Source organism: Danio aesculapii, chromosome 4 (genome assembly GCF_903798145.1).
Source record: "Danio aesculapii chromosome 4, fDanAes4.1, whole genome shotgun sequence".
Lineage (NCBI taxonomy): Eukaryota > Metazoa > Chordata > Actinopteri > Cypriniformes > Danionidae > Danio > Danio aesculapii.
This window is the reverse complement of record NC_079438.1, coordinates 4,458,400-4,486,178: the sequence shown is the minus strand read 5'-3', so window position 1 is coordinate 4,486,178 and position 27,779 is coordinate 4,458,400. Positions and strand designations below refer to the sequence as shown.

Sequence of the window (27,779 nt, the reverse complement as noted above, 5' to 3'; positions counted from 1 at the left end):
ATTTCCAACCAATAGCCATGAGACACAAGGAATATCTACTGCCACGTCACTCACAATTAGTTCCAACCAATAGCCAAGAGACACATGGAATATATATATATAAGCTGTCCATTCATTTCATTCATTTGGTTGCAGGTACCGACGCAGATGTTCACCCACCATCCTCCCCACCACCACCAGGTTGGCCCTGTCCAGGGGGATAGGCTCTGCCCCTACCTTCGTCCTCGGCATCATCTCCCTGGTCTTTCAGGTAGAAACTGAGAGATCAACCTGAACCCGATGAGATGAGCGTAAAGCACGGCTAGGAGGCAAGCATGAGGATTTTAAAATCAATTCGAAAACTTGTCAAACATTTTCACCGGCCACTTTATTAGGACCCCCTTTTGCCTTCAGAACTGCCTTAATCCTTCGTGGCATAGATTCAACAAGGTACTGGAAAATTCCACATGATTGCATCACGCAGTTGCTGCAGATTTGTCGGCTGCACATCCATAATGCAAATCTCCCGTTCCATCACATCCCAAAGGTGCTCTATTGGATTGAGATCTGGTGACAGTGGAGGCCATTTGAGTACAGTGAACTCATTGTCATGTTCAAGAAACCAGTCTGAGATGATTCGTGCTTTATGACATGGCGTGTTATCCTGCTGGAAGAGGGGTACACTGGTTATAAGGAGATGGGCATGGTCAGCAACAATATTCAGGTAGGCTGTGGCGTTGACACGATGCTCAGTTGGTACTAATGGGCCCAAAGTGTGCCAAGAAAATATCCCAGACACCATTACACCATCAGCAGCCTGAAATATTGATACAAGGCAGGATGGATCCAATCTTTCATGTTGTTAATGCCAAATTCTGACCCTACCATCCGAATGTGGCAGCAGCAATTGAGTCTTATCAAATCAGGAAACGTTTTTCCAATCTTCTAATGTCCAATTTTGGTGAGCCTGTGCGAACTGTAGCCTCAGTTTCCTGTTCTTAGCTGACAGGAGTGGCTTACAGTTCTGCTGCTGTAGCCGGCCTGCCTCAAGGTTGGACGTGTTGTGTGTTCAGAAATGCTCTTCTGCAGACTTCGGTTGTAATGAGTGGTTATTTAAGTTACTGTTACCTTACTTTCAGCTGGAACCAGTCTGGCCATTCTCCTCTGACCTCTGGCATCAACAAGGCATTTGCACCCACAGAACTGCCGCTCACAATATATTTTCTAAAAAAAGTTTGATTGTTTATATATGTTAATATTGTGTTAATAAAGCTAAAAAGATGGACCCATCAATGTTTAACTTCAATATTTACAGAATTTACATGGAGAAAGGGTGTTTTTTCTTCTTTGAAAAGATGGAATATTAAAAACCATTTTTGTCAAATACACAATAATTCTTCAACTTTTACTGGAGGATAGTTTTCCAAGCATTCTGTAGTCATTCATCTTCTTCTGTCTTCTTTCTGACGTAAGCCTACAGTATCCAAAAATAGAAGTAGATGTTACATGCATAAAAGGATAATAGCTGCCTTATAGTTAACTTTACACATCGGGTAAAACTTTAAACATACTTTTTTGTGCATATAAATATATTTTTAAAAATGTGTTACTTTGGTCCTTGTGTTTATTCAAAGTTTAGTCCTTGATTAACTGCTTGTTAGTTTCTGCTTAGGTTCACCTATGTCTTGTTTAGTTTCATGTATTTGCTCTTTTTGTCCACTTTTTACCTTACCCCATGATGCTTTGGGTGGATTTAGGTTGTTTAATTGAACCGTATGTACAATCGACAAATGTTCACATTAAGAATGCAAAATAATACGTGAAAATGGGAGGCAACACTGTTTGGCCATTCCTGCCAATGCAGTATCAGGCCACTGAAATCAAAATATTGTAAAAACTACTGTCACAGATATTTTGGTTTGTCATGAAGGAACTTTGATGATTTTAACTTTGCCCTATGCCTTAATAGACTAATCCTTGCATTAATAGTTTAATTCTGTTTTTAACTAATTACATGAACGTATGCTGCTGTGTTTATCCTCATATAACCTTGCTTCATAACAGTTGTGGCTTTGTGTGACTGCTAACTGAGACGGTAACGTCTGAGAACTTGTTCTCAGCAAAATGTTACAACTCTTTTCTTTCAGAGTGTGCTCGTTTACAGGAAGAATCGTGGACGGGAGGGTGCAGGCTCACTCTTTTGTGGGCTCTGTTTTTATGTGTGTGTGAAGCTATTCTACCGAACATCTGCTGATAAGTGGCCTACCATTGGTTGAGAAAACTGTTAACGCGAAGAGCAGAAGAGAGACGGCGATAACTATACGAGGGGAAGAGGAAGTGTGTGTGCTCAGCTGACACAGACTGCCTGTGTTGCTGTTCTGACACCAGAAGCCCTGTAATGCTTTTTCATCTAATTAATTAAACTAATTGAACTTATTTAAAGCCTCTGATTCATGGTTTAACCTTGGAGGACTAGGAAAAGTCTAACAGTCAACACAAAAATTTTCGTGGGTTCCAGCTATTTCCAGCTTGGTCTTAGCTGGTGAGGCTGGAAAATGACCAGCTAAATCCAACTGGTTTAAGCTGGACACAGCTGGTTTTGGCTGGGCTCCCAGTCTGGCTAGGCTGGTCAAGCTGGTTTTAGCTGGTTTTAGCTGGTCATCTCCTGGATGGATTTTCTGTGGATTCACACCAAAAGCGCCGGAAGTAATTCATTTTTAATGGGGGTCGGCGGTGATAAGCAGCACATCTTTGCCGCTGTGGGCGTTGAGGAGAGTTGAAATAAAGTAAATTTTATAGTAATGAGCTATGACGCCATATGGCGGGAGGCAATCAGAAAGTCCAGCACTTGAGAGGATTCCAAAGAACACTCCAGACAAACAAACTTTGGTTCTGACCACAGTTGTTTCCCAGGGATTGATTATTGCAGTTGATGGATTCCCAATTATTTACAATGTTTACTTATAGGGACATACATTTAAATAAAAGTTACTGGCGAGTTACTGATGTGCATTATTTTTCTTAAAAAGAAACAGGAATCTCATGGTAAAGGTACCTGCCAACACTCCCATTTTTCCCGGGAGTCTCCCGTATTTCAGATCCATCACCTATTTTGTTATTTCTTCTGGAAAACTCTCATAATTCAACCCCCCCCCCCCCCCCCCCAGCTTTTTGGTACAATCTATAACACCCCTGGATCACCGACTTTGGTGTAATATCCGATCACAGCGGCTGCCCGAAACCCGGTGCATAGTACAGACACCTAGACATCCCGACCACTCTGCCACCCCTCCCCGGTCTCCCGGATTTTCAGAGACAAATGTTGGCAGGTATGTGGTAATGACATTACAATACAGTATTGCTACTTCAGAGTAGTTCAGACATATGGACACAAATTGGATAAGTGGACCAAAGCCACAGCACACACAACAACTTGATCGAATTTAAAAAGTATGCAACATTTTCATGCTAGAAAGCATGTTTTTTATGCGGGAATATAAGGGATTTGCTGATATGTCGTCGCCAGGGTGGCCAGATTGAACTTTGATGCTCTCGCCACCTTTGGTGTGAACGCACAGTTAATTCAGATTGTGTGCTCCATTGTTTACATGAATCTGTGAATGGTTGACCCCAATACTTGGTTTACACAAAATATCACATTTGAGTTCCTCAGCACACCATGTTGACAGCCAACGAAACCAATTATTTTTGAGACTTTTGATTGGCCAACATGAAATAATTTATAGGAGTACATCACCACCTGAGGAATCATCCCCTTTCTCTTGTAGGGGATCAACCTACGTTTTAAGATCAATCGGGTTTATTAGCTCATTTCAATGAACCGGATCTTGAAGATTCGAATCATTGATTCGACTCAATTGAGTCAGATTGAATCAGATTAAAAGAGTCACACTTTATCTATCATTTGTCCTGCAAATAGAAGACATCGTATTTTACCAATCTTGTTAAAATTATTTACGTGGCCAACGATAATAACATAACACAGTATTGGGTTAACTTTTAGCAAGGTAGCAAGATCTACAGCTTGAGGCAATGACTTAGAAGCACATAAACAAGAACACAGTTCTTACAAACTGAGGCCATGAGTTATTACACTCTGTTCCCGATGCCTTCCTGCACTTTAAAAAATGTTCCTATTTCGTGATTCTCAAGTGTTTTCTTTTTTATTTATGGTTGTGAATTGCATTATGGGATGTTGATCTCTGCTCTGTCGACTTTTTATGTTGAAAATTCAACTCAGTTTAACTACAGTTTAACAACGTGACTTTTGTTGACATTGTAGTAGTTTGTAGTAATATAATGTATAAAAAAATATTATAGGGATATAATGTAGTAATACGTCTGTACGATAACTGTATAATGTAAATGTACATTATATAACAATACATTAACGAAAATGTACTGCTTATTACGAGGTTTTTGTACAGAATAATACAACACCAATCCAGACAATATATTACTTTAAACTATTAAAATGTTAATAAAAGTCTTTTTTTCAAACTTTTCAAGGTTGAAGGTTTTTGGAATAAAAATCAAGGTCTCAAAATGCAATTCAAAAGCATAAATAAACAGGGAAAAGTAAAACATGAACCACGAAATACAGAAAACTGCTAATTAACGAAGTTTTTTACATCGTGACTCCAATATACTGTCCTATATAAGTATTCGATCCAAGACCAACGACGAGATGATCCCAAGGTTTCCATATCCTGGACCAGGCCGTATCCTGAGCAACTACTGTGATAGTCATGGAAGAGTGGAGAACATGAGACTGATTCCTGTGACGCTCCAGAGACAGACGAGTCTTCGCTGAGGCCAGCTTCCAGCCTCCGCCATTAAGACTGCAGCTCTGCACAAGACGTTTGGCCAGCGGAGAAATTAAAATGATCGTGCCCAACTGAGCCTGGTTTCTCTCAAGGTTTTTTTTCTTCACTTCCGCCATTGGTGAAGCTTTTTTTCCCTCTCCGCTGTCGCCACTGGCTTGCATGGTTCGGGATCTGTAGAGCTGCGCATCGTTGGATTTGCCCTTCAATATTTGGACTCTCAGTAGTGATTATTAAACCACACTGAACTGAGCTCAACTGAACTGAACTTAAACACTACAAACTGAACTACACTGTTCCTTGAACTACACTGTTCCTATTTGAACTACACTGTTCCTATTTACTGTGACCTTTTATGTGAAAAAAAACGTAATAATAATTATAAAAATACTTCTATCGGTTTAGATTAGCTTACTTCTGATAATCACTTCAACGTTCTATTTTAAATCTGTTGTATATTATTGTCGTGATTTATTGCGCCTTTCAAGACAGCCAAGTTTACTGTGCATCAATAACAAATCAATAACAATAATAAAGGATACATTGTCTTTATCAATTCTTACTTGTACTACAGTGGGGTTCATGTTTATTTTGTACGTCTCCTGCAATCCAATCATTTTTCGGAGGGTTTGTTAATAAAGAAAGTGATTGTGGTGCATTTACCTCACTTGAACGCACTTAGCAGACCTAGTAAAGGTTGTTTTGGCGGATCATAATACACGAAGTCCTGAAAATGAATCAGTTATAATTAATAATGATGTGTGATAATGAAATAAAATAAATAAAGAAGCATTTCAAAGGTGTTTACAATAAGCACGCAGGTCCCTAGAAGAGTAGCTTTCATTTTGTCTTCCAGGTTGATTGGAAACTGCAGCACGAAATCAGCATCCACATTTACGCAACTGCAGGAGAAGGGTTTCACGATCTTGCCGAACACTGAACCACTCAGAGACACCAGCTGTGTGTAAAAAAAAAGGTGAATTAAACATTCCAGCAAAGGTTACTAGCTAGCACTCATTATATAGTCTTATTCTTGTTTACTCAGATGCTTTCATTCACATTTAACTAGGAATTAGGATTAAAGAAGCTTCAAATAATTTCAATCATGTCTATTTTGCTACTTCAAATCATCAGACAGTAGAAGATAATATAAATGCTATGAAAAGTCTAATTCACGGTGTCCTACGGGTGGTTTGTCAAACCCACTCACCTTTTGGGAGCACACTCAGAATTGCACAATATTTTCTAATGAGCATGGGGTGCTGTCTGGTACATATTTACATTTAATCATTTAGCAGACGATTATATCCAAAGTGACTTACTAAGTGAAGATTAAAACATTTAGGGTCCTAGCACACACCCGGCGCAATGCGGCGCGACACAATAGTTGTTTGCTAGTCTCAGCTTGGCGCAAGAGTGGTTTTTTGATGTTTTGTAGTGGATTTTTCCATCCTTAAATTAGCAAAAGTGGATTCCAACACGCCCTTAATGCATTTGCGCCCTGCGCTTTGCACATGGATCGTCAAAATAGAGCCCTTAAAATTTGAGGTCTGCGCGGGACAAATTTTTTAGTGCCACTCGCGCAAGGTTTTATTCCACACCCAACTACTCCCACTGTATATTCAGGCTTTGTTCACCTGCTGCCCGCTTAGAATAAATGTCTACCCGACAAGATCGTTCCCGCTAAATTTAGATCTGGTTTCAAAAATCTCAGGTTTAAATTGGGTACTACCAAACGAGAGAGAGATAACAGATAAAACTGTAGGCTGTGCAAGGATTGTAGGCTAAGTGAAGTTTCATAAACTAATTTCGAGAGGAGCACGTGATATGATTGAGCACAGCTGGCTGCTCATTTGTAATCAGTAATAATCCAATCAGAGTGATCCAAGCTTACAATAAATGGATCGTTTTCCCCTACTGCTCTATCTTCGTTTTGGAAGATTCCCCCCTTCCACCCCATCTCCTCCTTTTCCTCCTTTTTCTAAGGGGAGCTCTCAAGACCTACCTGATCCCAGATCCCCTTATATGCTTATTAACTGGGCGGGAGCCTTGGGCTCAAGTATTTCCGAGCTCAGGGTTCTCTCCCGGGACAGCATGCCAAAACCTACTATTAACGCCAAGCATATCTAAGTGGGAACTCTTGAAATGAGTTTTGTTTGCCCCTTTGTGATGAGACATGAATGCCGCCTTAAACCTGAGGTTCCAGTCTTATGACTGCTAAAGAGGTCCAAAGGTACAGAAGCGGGAATGCAAATCTCTATTTCAAGTCTATTTTAAAAAGTTGCATTATAAGTATAAGATCTAAGGTAAATGTTTCAGAAAGTAGCACTAGATTTACATTTGAGCTTTATTCTGACTGTTTAGGGAGGAAAGAAGATTGACATTGAACCACTGACATTAAAAACCAAAGAGAAACCAGGGTGGTGTCAATTTTTTCGGTCACTGTGGTGAGCAAATTTCCCCAGACATAGAGCACAACCTGAAACCACCCACAGCCAATGTGGGTCAAAATGGCTCAAAAGGTAAACGTTTATCATCTAAAAGAGAGGTTATAGACAGGGTCTTAAATTAAGCCATGCTGTGAGTAAAAATCAGCATTAGCAAATATAGGAAACATGAATATCATCAGTTAGCAGATAAAAAAACTATTAGAAAACAATGCGCCTGCATGCTTTTTGTGTGTCCAGTTTTTGGCACATCTTGATTGTCGTTCAGTCTAACATTATCTTAAAGTGTGAGATGGGGATCATGTCTGTACATCCAGAAAAGCAACCCAGGCTCATTCTGAGAACGTAGTCCCGGGGACGTTTCTGGAGACCGCGAAATACGTCCCGGGAGGTACGTATTTGTGCAGTTTTTGTTTTCGCGAGTCCGCGAGAGGCCGCTGTGCGCGCTTTTTCCCGCGCCGTTCTCGCGTAAACCCGCTAGAGGCCGCTGTCGAACGACCTTCCGCCTGTCTGCCTGGATGACAGAATGATTGACCGTGCGACCGGCCAATCGGCTGACCCACCCTCCTCCGTCCCTAAACCCAACCAACGACGATTCACAAAAGCCGTCCAGAAAAAGAAAAGCCCTCGTCTGATTTTTACCACGTTTTCGGATTTTGACCACATTCTCACTCTGTGACGAACTTGTTCGCTTTATTTTTTGGATTTTGTTTTTGTTTTTTTTACCTGATTTCTGGAACCGCTCTTCCCCGGACTCGAACCTGGTCCGGTCATCGTCGTCGTGATCAGCTCCTCTCTGCGCCTCGAGTCCGCCAGAGTACACGAAGAGCTAACCGGACAAACTGGTTGCAGCGGGAAAGCCCTCCACACGGAGGCGAGCGGCTGGCTGGCCGGCCGGCAAGCGCCGAAGGGAACGGCGTCACACCGCCCCGCAGCGTTTGCTTAAAAAAATGAAATGCAGCCGTACGTACCCCCGGTTACGTATTTCGCGGCCTCCAGAAACGTCAACGGGACTACGTTCTCAGAATGAGCCTGGGTTGCAGAAAAGCTACAATCGTATAGGAGTATTAAAAATAAGACATTGTGAGCTGGGCTTAAAAGGTGGAAAGCTGAAAATGATTTCTTCTTAGTGTATGTGCATCACCTCAAACTCCTGATCCACGCAGAAGCTAAGAGGTACACATGGTCCTACAATCCTAAATTCAGGTTCATGTTGATTATTTTTCACTGTGAATTTAGGTTGACAAACACGCCAGTTTTGTCCAACATGTCCGATGGGAACACCCGGTGGAGATTGAACCTCCACCTAAAATAAACATATAACATATAAGTTATAAGTAAAACCAGCCTGGTCTCATGAGGAAACATAACTATTTTACGTTTCGTCAGTTTAGTGGCTAATTCGTACAAATTCTTACGTCATACGAAAATGTACGATTTTAATAAGGAGGCGTAGCACCCAAACCCAACCCCTGAACCCAACCCTCATTGGAAGATGAACAAATCATACTAAATTGTACAAAATCATACGAATTAGCCAATAAATCAAAAGTCACGAATTGCCGTGAGATAGCATTAAGTATAACATAATCAAGAGTGAGTCAAGATGAATATAATGTTGTACATACCTCGTGGCCACTGCAGGAGCAGCATATAAACGGATGCTCAAGTCTGATGACCTCTTTATTTGAGTCATTAACAATATTCATAGTGAAGGACCGTCCTGTGTGGATATTCCGACTACAGTAATCGGAGTCCTCAAGAATATTAAAAACAAGGTTCCCGATGTCGTCCTTCACCGTATATCTGATGTCCGCGTTTTTTCCACAGCACACTTAATAACAAGGGGTGGGATATTAGTGTTTTGTTTAATTTTGTAGCATGTAATTAATGACATATTGAGATACAAACCTTCATCAATACATTCATCCATATTTCTTTCTTTGTAGACAAAAAATTGATCAATCTAAAAAAAATGAAGGGGAAAAACAATAACATCAGGTTTCTTGCAGTGAAAATCACTGTCAGAACAATTACGATGCTGTGGAACCAATTACGAGGCAGTGGAACCAAGCCTCACTTTGTCTCCTTAACCAATCACCTACTCCCTAAAAACTTATTTAAGATAGACCAGCTCTCTAGCATGGTTCTTCTCGTTCTCTCGAACCCACCGCCCCTCCCTCCATTTCCTCACTTCCCATTAACAATCATATAACCCTCTCTTCCTTCCTAGGTTGAATCAGGGGGTCCAATCTCTGGGCATCATCGTAGGACGCCCGATCAACCTACCTACCTGTTCACAGTTTATCCTCTTACTTCCCTTGCCCCCCATCCCACTGTTCCCTTACCATGGCTTTCATCCCTACAATAAAGTCTAGTTTAAAGTGTGGCGTGGTCCATGCTGGTAAAGCTAGTGATGAATTACATTCATGAGGTTGTTATCATAGAATAAAGCCTGACAGGTTTATCGGCAGCCGATGTGAAGCAGAGCACTCTTATATAAGACTGATGGCTTTAATCCGTGAAAACAACAGACCTGGGATGTGCTTTATCCCACTATCCCACAAAACATTATTCCGAGCTGTAATAGTTTTTAATTCTTTGATTAAATAAAAAGCTGACAGAAACGCAAACAGCTGATGGAGTATACACCAACTTTCGCATTATTCTGTCACAAGATGGCGTCAAACAGTCAATGCTACAGCCTGAAAGATGAGCAGATACTTATAAATGTGGACGTAGGTAAAAGGATGGAAACGTATTCACTGATGATGTAATGGAAAGGACGCTGGACAACGGAATTGAGGATCCACACGCAATTCATTAAACAGAGAATGGTCAGGCAGGCAATGGTCAAACGGGTACAAACAGCATCATAGGCGTAATCCAAAAGCGTAGTTAGCAAAGTAGGCAAAGGTTCAAAACATAGCTAGACAAGACAATAACAAGACTCAGCAATGTGTGTGTGAGAGAGAGATGAATATAAATTCCAGGTAATCAGTCCATAATGAGTTACCAGCTGTGTGTGTAATCAGGGGGAATCAGAAACTGGTGTGTGTGGTGAATGATGGTACTTGTAGTCCAGTTCAGTGACTGCAAAAATTAGATCGCTGGTTATCGTGACAGACGGTCAAGAAGATTCAAAGTTCCCAGAGTCTGTGTTATTTAGTGATTGTTATCTGGGAATAACATACCTTGGACTTTACAGAATCAGGTAGTCCACACAGTTGTGCAATAAGTAAGAGATAAAGTACATCCAGCCGGTTGTTATCACAGAATAAAGCCCAACATGTGCAGCTGTATATGTGATGGAGAGCTAAAGAGGGCAACTGAAGCCCGGGTAGCACACCATTAAAGCTCACTTATTCATTCATTTATTATCCTTCAGCTTGGTCGCTATTTCAGAGGTCGCCACAGCGGAATAAACCGCCAACTGTTCCGGCATATTTTTTTACAACCCAGTACGCAACCCAGAAACTAGTCATTTATACAGTGTTAATTCCTCATCCACAGATGCTACATTATTTGATCAATGCTTCAACAATTGAACAATTAACTCCAATATCTCGATCAATTCACAGTAAACCCTGGCTTCTTAAGGTCATTACTTATATTGAAAATTAATGTATTGAGTCTTATCTGACCATAGTCAAGGTCTCCAGGTCAGCAGAGTGGTATGGGTCTGGGCCAGGCATCATCATGGTGAACTCTAATGGAGCAGAAACAGATCATTGTTTATATGGGAACCAGCGGCTGAAATAATGTTAGAAATAACACTAAATCAGTGTTAAAGTTTGTGAGATAACTGAGCTTTCACATTAGCATGTTTGGGTTGTGCCCAGGTTTATTTTACATCAGATTTCAGTTTGTTTGTATAATGTGAATGCAGTTTTTTTTTCATGATCAGGCGCACACTCATCAACCGTACCCGAGTTCATCTAAAGTTGCCTGTGGTCAAAGGCGGATTTAGGCATGGGCAATATCGGAAATCAATGCACGATTCAGGTACTAAGTATTATATTTTTGAACCAACCCTATCTCACAGCAGTTCGTAACTTTTTGATTAGCTAACACATATGAATTTGTACAATTTGGTAGGATTTGCTCGTTCCCCAATAACGATTGGGTTTAGGGGTGAGGTTTGGTTCCTTACCTCAATCTTACTTTTTCGAACGACCAAACTCGTATGAATTCGTACGAATTAGCCACTACACTGACAAAACATAATAGAGTTAGTTTTCTCGTGAGATCAGGCTGTTTTGAACAGTACTAATTATAACACATTCTTACAAAATTGTCAGTAACACACAATTAAAGGTTGAGAAACATTACATTACGTTGCCTTGACTCTTTAAGTACACTGTAAAAAAAAAAAAATCTGTAATTTTACGGTTTATTTCTGGCAGCTGGGGTGCCAAAAAAAAAACAAAATAATGGCTGTTAAATTTCAAAAATATACCGTAAAATAACAGATATTAAATGACAGAAATTTCCTTAAATTTAAATTTCTGTAATTTAATATTCGTTATTTTACGGTATATTTTTTAAATTTAACAGCCGTTATTTTACACTTTTTTTCCCGGTACTCCAGCTGCCGGAAATTAACCGTAAAATTACGGATTTTTTTTACAGGGTATGCTAAAGTGCGCTTTTCTTTTGTTTTTTACAAGACTTGGGAAAATTTGCTGTCGTCAAAAACGAAACAATCCAAGAGAAACAAACTCACCTGACAATTCCATGTTTGATTTAACCTGGGAAGAGAGAATTAATTAATTATTTATTTTTTACTTAATTTCAGAATTGACTCATTGTAAATTGACGGTAAAACTGCACATTCAAATATAAAACGATATTTTAAATGAAATTATTTATTTACCAGTGAGATGTAAATCATCTGTTTGGCAGTGACACTAATAAAACTCTTATGAAAAAAAAAAAAAAAAAAAAAAAAGCTGCCTGCATGACGTTTGTGGTTGAACAGGACTTTTGACCCACTTTCAAGTTTAGTTACTTCTGATTTTAACAGCTTGAAATGTTCCACTAACTTTATATTGCTGACTGGAGGAGGTCACCTCATTTGTACCCCCAGTAAACAGCACAACAAACTATGCACAAAAAAAGTTTAAATTCAGCCAGATTAAAAGAAGTGGCACAAGAATTGAGCTTAAAATTACACCAAAACATGTATGTCCGGGCTAACACAAAATAACAAGTGTCAAACTGTGACGGTTCTTATGTAACTCCATTTTGATGTGAGATCTTCTGTGACCAGGAAAGGTGATGAACATAGATGCTGTAAAACTGTATTGAAAATGATTTTCCTTCGGCTTAGTCTCATATGTATCAGGGGTCGCCACAGTGGAATGACTATGTTTTACCATCACGATGCCATTAACCATTTTCTCAGAGGATGACAAACTAACAAAACATTGCTGCAGTTCCGATATAAGTTTTATGTACCCTAAAAAACAGCTTAAACCAGCCTAGGCTGGTTGGCTGGTTTTAGCTGGTTGACCAGCCTGGTTTTAGAGGGGTTTTGGCCATTTCCAGGCTGGTTTCCAACCATTTCCAGCCTGATCTTAGCTGGTCAGGCTGGAAAATGACCAGCTAAAACCAGCTTGATCAGCCTAGACAGGCTGGGAGCCAAGCCAAAATCAGCTATGTCCAGCTTAAACCAGGCTGATCAAGCTGGTTTTAACTGGATTTAGCTGGTCATTTTCAAGCCTGACCAGCTAAGACTAGGCTGGAAATGGCCTGCAAACCAGCCTGGAAATGGACAAAACCCCTCTAAAACCAGGCTGGTCAACCAGCTAAAACCAGCTAACCCCCTAGGCTGGTTTAAGCTGGATTTTTCAGCAGGGTATGGAGAGAATTAAAAAGCACTTGGTGTTCATGTGTCTTGTGTTTGTCTGAGGAACCTGAAATGTGTATTTCCATGCAAAGTATGAGGCTAATCTGTCAGCTCTTGTTGCTTGACTTGCGGTGCGGCATTCAAAACAGTTACATTTAAACTATGTCTGAAAAGAGGTATTTTCAACTCGGTCACCTGGAATATGCGCGCACCTCTATTGGAAATAACAGACTTTATTTTATTATTAACTACACATTGAGAAAGAAGCCTTTGTTGGAGTAGAAAATGTACTTATTTTGCTCACCTGGCCTTAGAAGGGAATTAGGAATTTCTCGCAATTTTTTTCTTATTCTACCCAGTTTTTCTCAGATTACACGTCAAACAGACACGGGTGCTCCTGCCAAATTTATACTCGTTTTTCCTCTATTACTTGGGTCCAAACAGACCAAAAAGAAGCCCTTTTAACATCTCCCCCATCTTCCCGCTGGCCTGCAGATACCCATACTAGTGGATGCTGCTCTCTCATTGGCTGTAGGTAATCGCCGATTTTATTTTCAGTCAGAACACATTTCACATGGCATGATTAGAATCGCTGACAGGTCCAGATATTTAGCATGCCAAATATCTGACGGGTGTCATTGACTGATTGGCGTTTCTCTCAAATGGCATCTTTAATAGTTCACACTTTGTGATTGTCACTCACGTGATCGAGCACCGATTTGCCAGTGATTTCAGGCATTTGTCGCCGATTCCTCAAAACCTGTCGGCAAGTGAAAATCAGGGAATTTCTCGACTTTTCAAGCACCAACGGAAGCATCAGCCAATCAAATCACTTCATGCAAATTCCCCAGCTCAGACAATAGCCGATTGTGGATTTGTTCATTGGCTGATGCTGCTATGACGATCGCATCAGCCCCAACTTCAGACACGCCCTCTGTCAAGCATTGACGCTGAAGACCAGTGTGAATCGGGCATTAGAGACGTTACAGGTCTTCGATAAAGATCTATGATAAAGATAAATATTTTTAAGATAAAAATCGTGATAGGTTTCTTTTGCCTTTGTCGCACAGCCCTACCGCCAACAATTCCAGCATTCCAGCAATTCCAGCGGATGCCCTTCCTGCCACTAATAATTATTAATTAATTACTATTATAAACACTCACATTCACGCACACTCAAACACTACGGCCAATTTAGTTTTGTCCAATTTACCTATACCGCATGTCTTAAGTGGGGGAAACCGGAGCACCTGGAGGAAACCCATGCCAACTTGGGGAGAACATGCAAACCACTGAGACACTGTGTCGCCCTTTTCTGTTGTCATTTTACAGTAAACATAATGAATGCAGTAATGCCATTTCTAGCAGTTTGATTTGTATGTCTGTCTTCTTTCCCCATTGTAATATGTCTGCCATCTGCATGTTATGAAGAGAAAATGTGAGCTAGGGGTAGGATTCAAAACACAGTTTATAATGGATGGTCAGAAAGGCATGGGGTCAATCATCATGCACAACAACAGAGTTCAAGAGTTCACACTTAGCTGATAATCAATAAAGCGTATTTGGCATGCTGTCCCGGGAGAGAGCCCTGAGCTCGTAGTATCCTTGAGCCCGGGGCTCCCTCCTGTTAGAAGGGCGAGAGGGGAGTTCGAGCTCAGGTAGGTCTCAAGAACACCTCTACTTGTCGCCGTGTGAAAAGTGTAAACTAAGGTTGTCTTAGGTGATAATTTGGTTTAGTCGATTGGCTATGGTTTATGTTTTTGGATGGTGGGAGGAAACTGGGGAACCCGGGGGACACCCACTCGAACACGGAGAGAACATGTAAACTCCGCACAGAAACACCAACCAGCCTGATTCGTGGTTGGACCAGCGGTGTTCTTGCTGTGAGGCAACAGTGCTAGCCACTGGGCCACCGTGTCACCTTATCCGAAAAGGTGGAGGAAGTAGGGGTGGAAGGAGGGGAAGCTTCAAAACGAAGATAACTGGAGTGAAAAACTCTGGTTATTTATAATGCTTCCGTAATCATCTAATGGGGCAGATTACGGAGCTAATGAGGAGCCAGCCGTGTTGATCATAAGCACGTGATCCTCTCGAAATTAGTTTATAAGTAAACCACACATAATCAAAGAGCGTAAGCCGTTAAACAGACAAATTGGCAGAGACTAAAGTCACACTGCACTTTTCACTCCATAGACTTTTATTCATACACACGTAAATGCGGCAGACCGGAAACATAAGCTCGTGCAGCAAATTTCGCAGTTCGCTGCATTGCAAAGTTCACGCTTGGTGAACTCTGACCTGCGAAATCACATCATGTGACTGCATGAGACCAATCGAAGATCAAGACATGACCTCTCTGGACAGAAATTTAAAATATGAACCAATCGCTCGCTTTTTTAATGTCTAATCAGCTTGTTTAATCCCGACTTTTTCAAAGCGCCGTACAACAGAATTTCACATGCTCAAACTCTAGTGTGACCGCGGAATAATTAAGACTCAGCAACAGAGGATTGTGAAAGTGGTGTATTCCTAGTCCAGGTAATCAGTGGTAATGTCTTCAGCTGTCAATAATCAAAGTGAGCCGGTGGTAAGGTCAGTTTACACTTTGATAAGCGCACATGGTAGTGAGTCCAGCAATGCCTTCACGCGATACCTTTTGCTGTAGCCTGACACATACCTCTCAAAAAAATTGACAACAATTTGCAGCAACATGTACAGATATGGCTACTGAGAGCGCACGAGTCGCACACCTCCGCAGTAAAGCGCGTGAAACCACAAAATGGTCTAATGCAAGAAATACATGGCCAGCAGGGGGCAGTTATGTAACATGGTGAGCATACTGAACGGATAGATTATACTGAGCACGTGAGCTACCTGTAAACAGTGTGAAAACGGCATTCTTTAGATAGCCGTGTGTGTTTAAAGATGGACCCCAAGATGTGCTCAAAAGACTGGCTACATGTGGTGAAGAACGATGGCAAAGCTAAGTGTAATTATTGTGATAAACTAATAAGTTATAAAGTAGTGTCGCGACCACTTCACGAATATCGAATTAAAAGAGCGGCGTGTTAGGTTCATTGTGCATCCGGCGGGTGCAACCAACAAGAGTTGTGCATTTTAGTTTAACTTTTTGTGCGTTATGAGCAATTCGGTGTTAGTTTTTATTTCAATATATCGAGCCGAAACTAAGCAGCGCATTCTCTCCGCCTCCTCATTCAAAAAAACAGCGGGACGCACTGCTGAAGCACACAGGACAGACGGCTTTACACTCAGTCATTCATAATCTTAGCTTTCGTATTGGAGTCCAAAGAAAATATTAAAGTAAAATGTTCTTTTAACAGTCCCGATATGTTTAATCTTTTTTCCTGTCATTTCTCTTCAGCAAATTAGATTTTTTGAAGTTGCTTTTAAAACCGAAAGTAAAGCCCGTCAATTGGTGCTTTTCCACAATGTTAGTCACCCTGCTTCACCCATATTCTCCGACCTCTTGGCTCTGCTTAAAGAACTTTTTTTTAAAAATGCAGGTTTGGCAGGGAACATTAGCATTCGAAAAGCGGAATGGGGGTGGGGGAAGCTGCTGTTTGTAAAACAAATGCCTTAAAAAGTTTTGCTTTTGAAAAAAGGACCAAGAGTTCAAGAAACACACTGATAAACAATTTGATAAAATATATACAGAAACGAAAAAATTACATAAAACCAAAGGGTGGCTAGTTTGTATTAATGTGTTTTAATATTAATAAAAATATGCTTATTTAAGCTCAACGGCTATATACGCCACCAACAGGCAAGCAATTAAAAAATATATATATTTTACTGTGTACTGGGTTATAATGTATATTTTACAATAAAAACTAAATGTAACATGTCTTGCTTTCATTTAAAACATACAATTCATAACACACCAGAGCTGTAGGCCTGTATGCAGTGTGTAAACAGGGCAGTGTTGGTCTATAGTCATACTGCGCACCACGTTATTGAAACTCCAATATCTCTGAGGCAGATTATGTTACCGGATGGCCTATATTAACTTGAGAGATTTTAAAAATAAAAGGCATTTTAAAGACAGGGACAACACGCAAACCGGCAACAAGTAAAACTGGTACCGTGGACTTCAGCACTTGTCATCTTGCCAGTGCTGTATAGTGTGTATCAGCGCGTGTCAACTGCCCCTGGGTGTGTGAGAGAGAGAGAGAGAGAGCGCGCACCAAAAACAAGATCATATCGTTGTAAATATTCCATTAACGATACTTATCAAAATATTTATTGAGATTGTGTGATCTCCCTGTTAAAAAATCCAGCTTAAACCAGCCCAGGCTGGTTGGCTGGTTTTAGCTGGTTGACCAGCCTGGTTTTAGAGGGGTTTTGGCCATTTCCAGGCTGGTTTCCAGCCATTTACGGCCTGGTCTTAGCTGGTCAGGCTGGAAAGTGACCAGCTAAATCCAGCTAAAACCAGCTTGATCAGCCTGGTTTAAGATGGACATAGCTGGTTTTGGCTGGGCTCCCAGCCTGGCTAGGCTGGTCAAGCTGGTTTTAGCTGGTCATTTTCCAGTCTGACTTGCTAAGACCAGGCTGGAAATGGCTGGAAACCAGCCTGGAAACGGCCAAAACCCCTCTAAAACCAGGCTGGTCAACCAGCTAAAACCAGCCAACCAGCCTAGGCTGGTTTAAGCTGGATTTTTCAGTAGGGCTGAATGGGCTGTCTGATCTTTACAGAAGCTGTAAACTGACAAGCGAGCGGTGATCGCATTGATGTTCAGCTCTTATGAGCTTTTATTTAGCCTTTAGATTATTTTAACAATTCAACTCGAACTTATCCAGTCCTGCGCAGTGCTGCTTTATGAACGGATTGTGAAAACCGAAGTGCTGTATTTAAACTTCTTAATCAAATACAAAATGTGGGGAGAAAAAATCCAGAAAAGGTACACTTTTAGAGTGAAACCAGCTTTATATAAAAATAAAAAATACAATAAAACGTTCATGCACAGAGAGCAAATAGAGAAAAAAAAAAAAAGTTTTAATTTGCATCAAGAGCTGTGAAGCGAGCGCTCTTTCTCCTGGTCCTGGTCCTGACAAAAACTCTTGGCGATTAAAAATTACTGGCTGCTGTGCCTTTAATGTGGTGTAAAGATTATTATACGTTATTGAAACACCACAACCTTTACAAATCACGTGTAGTGTCCTAGATCTAGATAAAATAAGGTAGCCTGCTTTCTGATGATTACACTCTCCCGAAAAATCTAAGCTTGTTTTCAATAAAGCAAATATAAATATGCATATAATAAATAATGATACTAATAATAGTAACATTATACAACGCAAGTTGTCATGAACAAACAAAAAAAAATCCCCCCGAGATGAAGAAGGCATGGAGGCAGTGGTTTTTATATTTATGTAGAAAATAATAATTTTGTAATATATTACTCTTTTAATTATTTTGAATTTATAAAGATATTTGCGTATTGCTGTACACCCTGTGTGTATTAAGCAATGCATAAGCGAGGCGCACAACTAACACGCTCTGCGCTTGACTTTAAACCTGATTTCAAGAGTTCCCACTTAGATATGCTTGGCGTTTAAAGCAGGTTTGGCATGCTGTCCCGGGAGAGAACCCTGAGCTCTGAGATATTTGAGCCCAGGGCTCCTGCCCGGTCGATAAGCATATCAGGAGATCCGAGATCAGGTAGGTCTCGAGAGCTCCCCCTTTAGAAAAGGGAGGAAAAGGCGGAGATGGGGTGGAAAGGGGGATTCTTCCAAACGAAGATAGAAACAGTAGGGAGAAAATGATCCATTTATAGTAAACTACGATCACTCTGATTGGATTATTACTGATTACAGATGAGCGGCCAGACGTGCTCAATCATATCACGTGCTCCTCTCGAAATTAGTTTATGAAACTTCACTTAAGCTGGTCTTTCGGCTTTTCAGGTTGCTTTCAGCTGGTCTAATATCACCTTATCCAAACACTTTATAAATAATATTTCAAAACTCCTTTGTTGAGTTTTATTTTTTAGTAAATAGCCTATCAAAAAAATTATAATAATTCAGACAGGCGTTTGTAAAATGAAAGTTTAACATGGCTTGAAACTGTTTAACTTATTTGTATTGTATATACACCTAAATCATGCCCGTAGCCAGGGGGGGTTCGGGTGGTTCGAACAAACCACCCCCCATGGCCAAAAGGTCCCGAATTTGTCCTTTTATTTTTTTATGTAATTTAATATTATATACTATATATTTTATATAATTAATATATTTATATTTAATAAATGTTGTAATAAAGTGTAATTTAAACACGTCTGTGTTTTTGAGGCAGTTATTTGGTCACTTCATTCGTTTTATTCTGATCGCATATAAATCAAACCACTTCAGAAGGTGATCTGGGACCCACCCTCACTGACAAAGATCAAGAATTAGCCCCTTATACGGTATGAGCACATTCGTCCTATTTCGACTGCTCTGCCATCATAAATAATGAAAATAATCCATGGAATAAGGCTTTAAGACCAAGCGGAATCCTCTGTCGGCTGTTGCTTCTGTGGGACTAATCTGCTGTAAGCAACCCAGGCTCATTCTGAAAACGTAGTCCCGAGGACGTTTCTGGAGACCGCGAAATACGTCCCGGCAGGTAAGTATTTTTGCAGTTTTTGGTTTTCGCGAATCCGCAAGAGGCCGCTGTATGCGCCTTTTTGGCTTCTCTGACGTCTCCCGCAAGTGCTGTTCGCGCCCGGGCTGTTCTCACATGAACCCACCAGAGCCCGCTGTCGAACGAACGTCTGTCTGTCCGACTGGCTGAATGATTGACTGGGCGACCAGCCAATCGGCCGGCCGACCCACCCTCCTCCTTCCCCGAACCCAACCAGTTTTACCGATTGACCCGCCCGCTCTGAACCCAACCAATGATTTACAAAAGCCGTCCGGAAAAAAAGACTTTTTTTACCACGTTTTCGGATTTTACCACATTCTCACCCTGTTATGAACTTCTTAGCTTTATTTCTTGGATTCTGTTTTAGCCTTACCTGATTTCTGGAACCGCTCTTCCCCGGACTCGTCGTTGTCGTGGTCAGCTTCTCTCTGCGTCTCGAGTCCGCCCACGCACAGGACAAGCTAACCGGACAAACTGGTTGCCGCGGGAAAACCCTCCACACGAAGGCAAGCGGTCAGCCGGCGAGCGCTAAAAGGAACGGCGTCATACCGCCCCGCAGCGTTTGCTTAAAAAACGAAATGCAGCCATACGTACCTCCGGCTACATAATTTGCGGTCTCCAGAAACGTCCTCGGGACTACGTTTTCGGAATGAGCCTGGGTTGGCTGTAAGAGAAGTCTTCTTTCACTACTGTATTGTTCTTAAACAGAGAAAACATTTTACAGGTAACTAAATCTAAATCTTGGACCTTATTCCTGAATAAACATGATCAATAAAAAGGTGTGAAGCACCAGAAGCTGACTATTTTAAATTAATTTGAATATATTTTGGATATTTTTGATATCCAGGAGTTTTCAAATGTACTTTTTTTAACCAAAGAGGCAAAAAAAATTATTAGTATTGTATTACTTATTTATTTATTATTATTGTGTTTAAATTATTATTTTTTTTATTGAAATGGCCAAATTGTGACTGAGGACAGTTGAATGTGCTGGCCAGTTTGTTTTTTGTCTAATAAATGATAGTATGCTACAGTTTTATTTACTTTAAAACTTTAACAGATTGCTATTTTTTCCTAATGATACATGATGTAATAAAATTGTATTTTAAAAATTAGTCTTGTTTTAATTTTTTTAATTGCAATTTGTAGGAAATATTTAATATTTAATAACACCTACTGTGTGACAACTACCTGTAAGTCAATGGAAAAGCGGTAGTTCCTTGCGCCACCTGATGGTTTTTTGTTAAATGAAAAGGCGGCTTTTACAATCGCAGTATTGCGCGTGACTGTGGCTGACAAATTGCAGTATTGCACGTGCAGAAATGCGTGTTCTTAGTAGCCATATCTGTAGCATAAGATCTGTGACTGGTAGGCTTGTCCGTAGTGGGGATGGATGTGGGTGATGATGGAGAGGAGTAAGCCCTGTGGTGCGGGTGTTTAACAAGTGTAATGTCCTGTTGAGGTGCTCGAAATGTTTTGTGTTAACTTTATGACTAATGTTTTTGCACGATTCTCACCTCTTTCTTCCCTGAATGACTGTGAGTTTGAGCTAATTCTATGGTAAATTGCCATTGCATGCATTTCTAGTGTAAACCCAGCACCCGCAAAGAAAGTCAACACAGAGAAACATAGAAATCCCACTGTCAGCTAGCATTTCGGAAGTGCTATTGCAAAGCGTTCGTTAACGTAATGGAATGTGTATGTATATAGCCCATTAATCGTGTACATATCATGAGGGGTAATCTTTCCACACCACCACCAGTGTGCAGCATCCACTTGTATGATGTGACGGCAGCCACAGGACCATGGCAATGGCGCTCACCACACACTAGATTTTAAGGGAGTGGAGAGACAGTGGTGAAGCCAATTCGGTGGTTGGGATGATAGGGAGGCCATGATCGGTAAGGGCCAATGGAAGGAATTTGGCCAGGACACTTAAGTGCCATAGGATTTTTGATGACCACAGAGAGTCAGGACCTCGGTTTAACGGCTCATCTGAAAGACGGCACTCACTGACAGTATAGTGTCCCTTCACTTTCTTGGGGCATTAGGACTCACACAGACTGCAGGTTGAGCGCCTCCTGTTGGCCTCACTAACACCACTTCCAACAGCAACCTAGTTTTCCCATGTGGTTTCCCATCCAGCTTCAGTAAGTAACCGGTCTTGGAATCATACCTGCCAACACTCCCGTTTTTCCCGGGAGTCTCCTGTTTTTGAGACCCATCTCCTGTTTTTTCCCGTTTTGTGATTTCTCCTAGAAAACTCCCGGAATTTCACCCCTTCCCCCGGTCCTTAGCTTTTAGGTACAATCTGTAACACCCCCAGATCACGAATACCAGTGTTACCAGTGCATAGGACAGACCAGGGGCACCCTTTTCAGGTCGCTCCACTCTTCTCAAGTTTCTGAACAGATACAGACACAGCCCCCGCCCCCCCAAATTCCCACTTTTCGGTATACACATCCTCCCTTCCACGGTCTCCCGGATTTTCAGAGACAAATGTTGGCAGGTATGCCGTGGTTTACACAAATCACCCCATGTAGAAGTATAATTAAGCCTTTAATCTGAACATGGTTCATACATGGAGCTCTTCAAACAAGCTGGTCATCTGATTCAGGTGTTTAAATAAGAGAGACATGCAAAAAATGTAGATCGATGGGGCACGAGGACTGGGAGTCCTTTCAATTAGGTGAGTGTGACTTCCCTGTTGTTGCTCATACACTTTTCCATCGAACACACACACACTGAAGAGCCCAAATAGTAAAACATGAATCCAGCATAGAGTGGTTCAGTGAATGTGCTGTTAAATGTGTGTAAGTGTGTGAGATTGTGCGTGTTAGAGACTCTGTAGAAGGACAGACAGCCGCTTGACTCATCCACATACACTCCAACTCTCTTAAAGGAATGTGAGGGGACACGAGTATCGACTTCCTTGTTGTTGTGGCAGACAGTGAACGTGTCATCAGAGCAGATCAAACTCCAGGAGTTTTCGTTGTATCCAAACAGACAGTCCTCACTCACTCCTTTCCTGTTGATTGTTTTATATGTCACTGACATGACAACCTTATGTCCACTCCATTCAGATTCCCAGTAAGAGCGTCCAGACAGACTCTCACTGCTCATAACCTGAGACCATGTGTCAAATCTGTCAGCATGGTAAGGATATCTCTGATACTCTCTCACATGTGTCACCTTTCTGTTTCCCTCAGACAGAATGAGACGAAGGTGTGCTGTGTTTGGATCCAGTGTGAGATAACGGTTATCTAAAGACAGGAAGAGAACATTCAAACCAGAGTTCTTCAACCACGTTCCTGAAGAACCACCAGCACTACATGTATTGGATGTCTCCTTTGTCTGTCACACCTATTACAGGTCTTTCGGTCTCTGCTAATAAGCTGAGGATGCTAATAAGCTAAACTTAATCTCTGAAAATTGAACTGACACTGATTCAATTTACTATGACCTTTTATATGAAGCTGCTTTGACACAAGCTACATTGTAAAAGCGCTATACAAATAAAGGTGATTTGAATTGAATTGAATTTAAATCAGGTGCGTTTGCTTAACCCTCTAAGTCAGGGGTTCTCAACCTTTTGCACGCCTGGGCCCCTCCAAAGCTGGTTCATTGCAGTTTGCTGCCCTCCCACCCAGTCTGCAAGGATGGGGAACATGTCGCAGTTCCCTCGACTGATGCGGCCATGCCAGTGGTCTAGTTTTTGTGTGAAGGCGTGCACTTTGTCTGCAAGGAGCAAAATATGAGTTCATAAATTAATTCGGATGGTTCGGTTTTCTGCATATTTAGCATCCGTAGCAAATATTTTGAGGGGTGTTTTTGACAGTTGTTTTGACACCAAATGACGAATATGGAAAAACGAATACGACAGTTTCAGACTCAGTCAAGGAGCTTACACTTTTGAGGCTTGCGCAGCTTCTCGAGGAGAAATCAAACAAATGAGCGCCGTTTTCTAAAGTCTATGAGCGCGGCATACACTAATAAACTAAATCGACACACTGCAGTTACATTTCAAAATGTGTTTTTATATTTATAACATTTGAATACAGTTCAGCAACACAACCTGACGACCAAGAGAGCTAACAATCGACCATCACTTAATTTACCATCACCTCACGATTGAAAATGTGACACTGATTTCAAACAAGTTAATAATATTAAGTTATTAGTATAAACGTATATTTTTGATGAAATACAGGTGTGAACGGTTTCACGGTTCGGATCGGTTACGATTATCCTGCCGTCGATTCGGTTCAATTCGATATATTTATATTTCTATAATACTTGTAATACAATTGTGTCCTTTAATACAAACAGTCAGATATATAAACTGTACCTCTAAACAAAACAAGCATTTATAGCAAAAAAACAAATAGAAAATATCCCGCTCGCTTTCTGACCCTTGTCTACCAAGTTCTTTCTTACACCCCTCTGATTGGTCACGCGCTCAACAGAAAGGGCTGCGATTGACTCTAACGCACTGGCGCTCTTCGCAGATTAGTGACACTGATAAACAGCTGTGGCAATCACAGCTGATCCATGATAGACATGGTGGAGAAAACTGCAGACAGGCTCTCATGTCTGGATCCAGAAGTATCGCTGTAACAGCCGAGAGGAGAGGATAAGTCACGCCAGCAGGTCAAATGGGCCACAGTGAGAGAGAGAGAAAAGGAGTTTACTTTCGTTCTCTCAATCACAGTGAAATAGGGTCTTCTGCTGTGTCTGATCCAGCAAACACACACGCAGTGAAATTGTGCAGAGTTTCTGTGTTTTTAAGTAGTTGGAGTGTTGTAAATACTCGCGCTCACCTCCCTCGCCATAGTAAGTTACAGCGACATAGCGCATATGAGATAAATGACATCAGTACATAATAACCGGTTATGATTATTACTGAACCGATACCGAATTGTCCGCGTCTGCATTATCAATTAATTTTGACACCCCATAAAATGACTGTTTTGGTCTATTTTACACCCCTAAAATGACTGTTTAAAATGAATGCGAGTGTCCGGGGGGCGCTCCACCAGTTGAGAACCACTGGTCTATGGCATGGTGTTGCGCTCAGGCAACAAACCATTTTTTAGGCCCACAAAACACCCCATTGATTTTTTTAAAATAAAATATCCCAAAAAAGTCTAATAATAAGTTGACCAATGAAATTTGACGGGTGGGTTTGACCTTTCCTCTGGGGGCAAAAGAGCAATTTTTGGGACCATAGCCTACTTGAGGCCACTGCTAGCAGAATGTAAGATAGATTTAACTTTTTAACATGTTTAAATGTAATTATCTTTATATTAAACATATGTGTGATGTGCAGTTAGGCTCAATTCTTCCGACAGCGAGCTTGAAGAGTCACAATAGCTATGTTTGCATTCAAAGATGCGAATTAAACTTGCGATAAGGCACAGTTCTGCACATTGTATCTTTAACCCTGATCAAACAAACCTGATTAAGTTCTTTAGGCTTGTTTGAAACCTACAGGTAAGTGTGTTGAAGCAGGGTAGGAACTAAACTCTGCAGGTCTGCAGCCCTCCAGGAACTGAGTTTGATCTGGATTCAACCTACGTGATGGTCAAGGATACACAGAAAGGGAGATACAGAGTACCATGATGCGAAGGTTCATCTAAAGGAAGGTGCCCAAACTCTGTCCGGGAAGGCCGATGTCCTGCAAAATCCATCTGCCAACCTGCCAATACATTTCTAGTATGCTAGCTAATTGGGGTTAGCGCTATACTCTGCAAGACACCGGCCCACCAGGACCAAATTTGGTCACCCCAAACCTAAAGCCAAGTGACACCCACCTCTGCTTAACATTCACCAACAACTGCTTTCTAAGATTCCACAGTGAATAATAAACATTGGTAAAGAAGTACATTCAATCGGTACCCCGCAGGAACATACAGTACACCATTTATGGCTAGTTATTGATGAAATATTACTTGTTGATATTGTTTATGTTAAATCAACACATTTTCTAATGTATTTATAGCTTGTTTGTACCTCATTTCACATATAATAATACACAGAAAACCTTGGTGTTTTAGTGCCGTTACTGGATGTCATTGCCCTGAGGCAACAAACCAAAATCTGCTGGGGGGCTAGGGGTGAGTACATTTTATGATTGATTTATTATAAGGATCCCCAAAGCACCGAAAAATTAGAGTCAAATATTTTTTTCCACCTAAAACTAAAATTCATGCCATAGAGAGTTAAGGAGACATTGAAAATGTGCAAAGCTGGTGGTCCTCCAGGAACGGGGTTGACAAACACCGATTTAAACCACAGTACCGCAGCAATAAAAACTACAAGCATAAGTGAGTTTAAACCTGGGGTTAGAAATCCAGAAACCTTTTAGTTTAGCTCTGCTAAATATTGCTTTAAAGCAGGGGTCACCAATCTCGTTCCTAGAGGTCCAGTGCCCTGCAGGGTTTAGCTCCAACTTGCCTCAACACACCTGGCTGGGTGTTTCAAGTATACCTAGTAAGACCATGATTAGCTTGTTCAGGTGTGTTTGATTAGGGATGGAGCTAAATTCTGGAGGACACCGGACCTCCAGGAACAAATTTGGTGATCCCTGCTTTAAAGGGTTAATAATTTTGCCTTGAACTATATGTCTAAATTGCTTGCACAATCCTTCAGCATGACAAAATTGGCAAGGTTGCAAACCCCTGTTGTATACATACATTTATGCAGTCCTGCTGTAATCCTGAAGTGACCTCCATGGTCCACACTATAAACAGACAGATCAACACATTTTCACATCTGATACCAGGAGCAAACACAGAAAAAAACATCAGACTGCCTTTTAATCAACATACTTGAGTTTGTCCAGTGTATAGCTTGGAGCCTCCAGTTGTTCAGAAAGCAGCTTGACTCCTGAATCACCTGGATGATTGTAGCTCAGATCCAGCACTCTCAGGTGTGAGGGGTTTGAACTCAGAGCTGAAGACAGGAAACCACAGCCTTCCTCTGTCACCATACAGCCAGACAATCTACAAATAGTCAACATTACATTAGTACATTAATCAGACATTTACTAAAACTGTATATATAGAAATCGTTGACCACTACAGAAAGATCACCATTAACAAAGTCAATGTGGGCAAATATAGCACCTGGGTTCTGCTAAGACCGATCAATCATCAAAGCGGACAAGGGTAAATCATTCCATTTCTTACTTCAGTAAGTTGAGTTGACAGTGTGAACTCTTCAGTCCAATAGAAAGCAGCTTCACTCCTGAATCCCGCAGGTCATTGTTACTCAGGTCCAGCTTTCTTAGGTGAGTATTTGATTGAAGAACTGAAGATATACTTTCACAGCACTCACCAGTGAGATTACACATGACTAATCTAATGAAAACCAAACAAGTAAATAACTAGTGGCAAAATACCCACCAAATATTTAACACATGATTGACCAACATGAACTGCAAGCATGTCCAACTTACTCCTGTGAGGAGTAGCTACTTGCCTTGCCAACTGTTACTGTAACACATTATTTCTTTAAGTGTTAAATATTAAAACGTTCTTATTACACAAAAAAATCACATTTTTATTCAGTGTCTTTTTTAGATTTTTGAATGAGCTCATTAATATTCATGATCCTTCCAAATAAGGTCAAAACCAAGCATTTCATATTATGGCCAATTACTAAAGTTGGAAATGGACCATGGTCTTTTGTGAACTTGCTTATCGCCACATATCCTTCTATTTAGGTATCAGAGATCAATTTGTATCATATTGTATGTTGAACATATTGTATCAACAATTTAAAATAGTTGGTCATTTATGTACAGATAAGAGCAAGACAACTTTGCTACAAAACGACAGCACATTAAAAAAAGTATCCGCAATTACAACAGTTATGAAATTACACTGATTGTTAAAAATAAATTAAGTTTCAGATCCCTACAAATACCATAGTAAATGAGTGAACCTGAAATCAAACCTCAGTATTTCTAGATGACAGTGCGAACTCTTCAGTCCGGTAGAAAGAAGCTTCAC

General features: G+C 40.9%; 1 protein-coding gene across 1 annotated transcript; it reads right to left on the bottom strand.

The window, feature by feature from the left end:
• Nucleotides 1-26,670, bottom strand: LOC130221991 (phospholipid scramblase 1). The gene is made up of 10 exons (XM_056454591.1): nucleotides 26,595-26,670; nucleotides 26,460-26,506; nucleotides 11,997-12,021; nucleotides 10,915-10,979; nucleotides 9,182-9,236; nucleotides 8,899-9,104; nucleotides 8,415-8,576; nucleotides 5,632-5,781; nucleotides 5,487-5,550; nucleotides 1-1,453 (listed from the first exon to the last, which is right to left on the bottom strand). Coding segments are annotated over exons 1-9 (774 nt in total). The 5' UTR covers nucleotides 26,596-26,670; the 3' UTR covers nucleotides 1-1,453; nucleotide 5,487.
• Nucleotides 26,671-27,779: the final 1,109 nt, after the last annotated feature.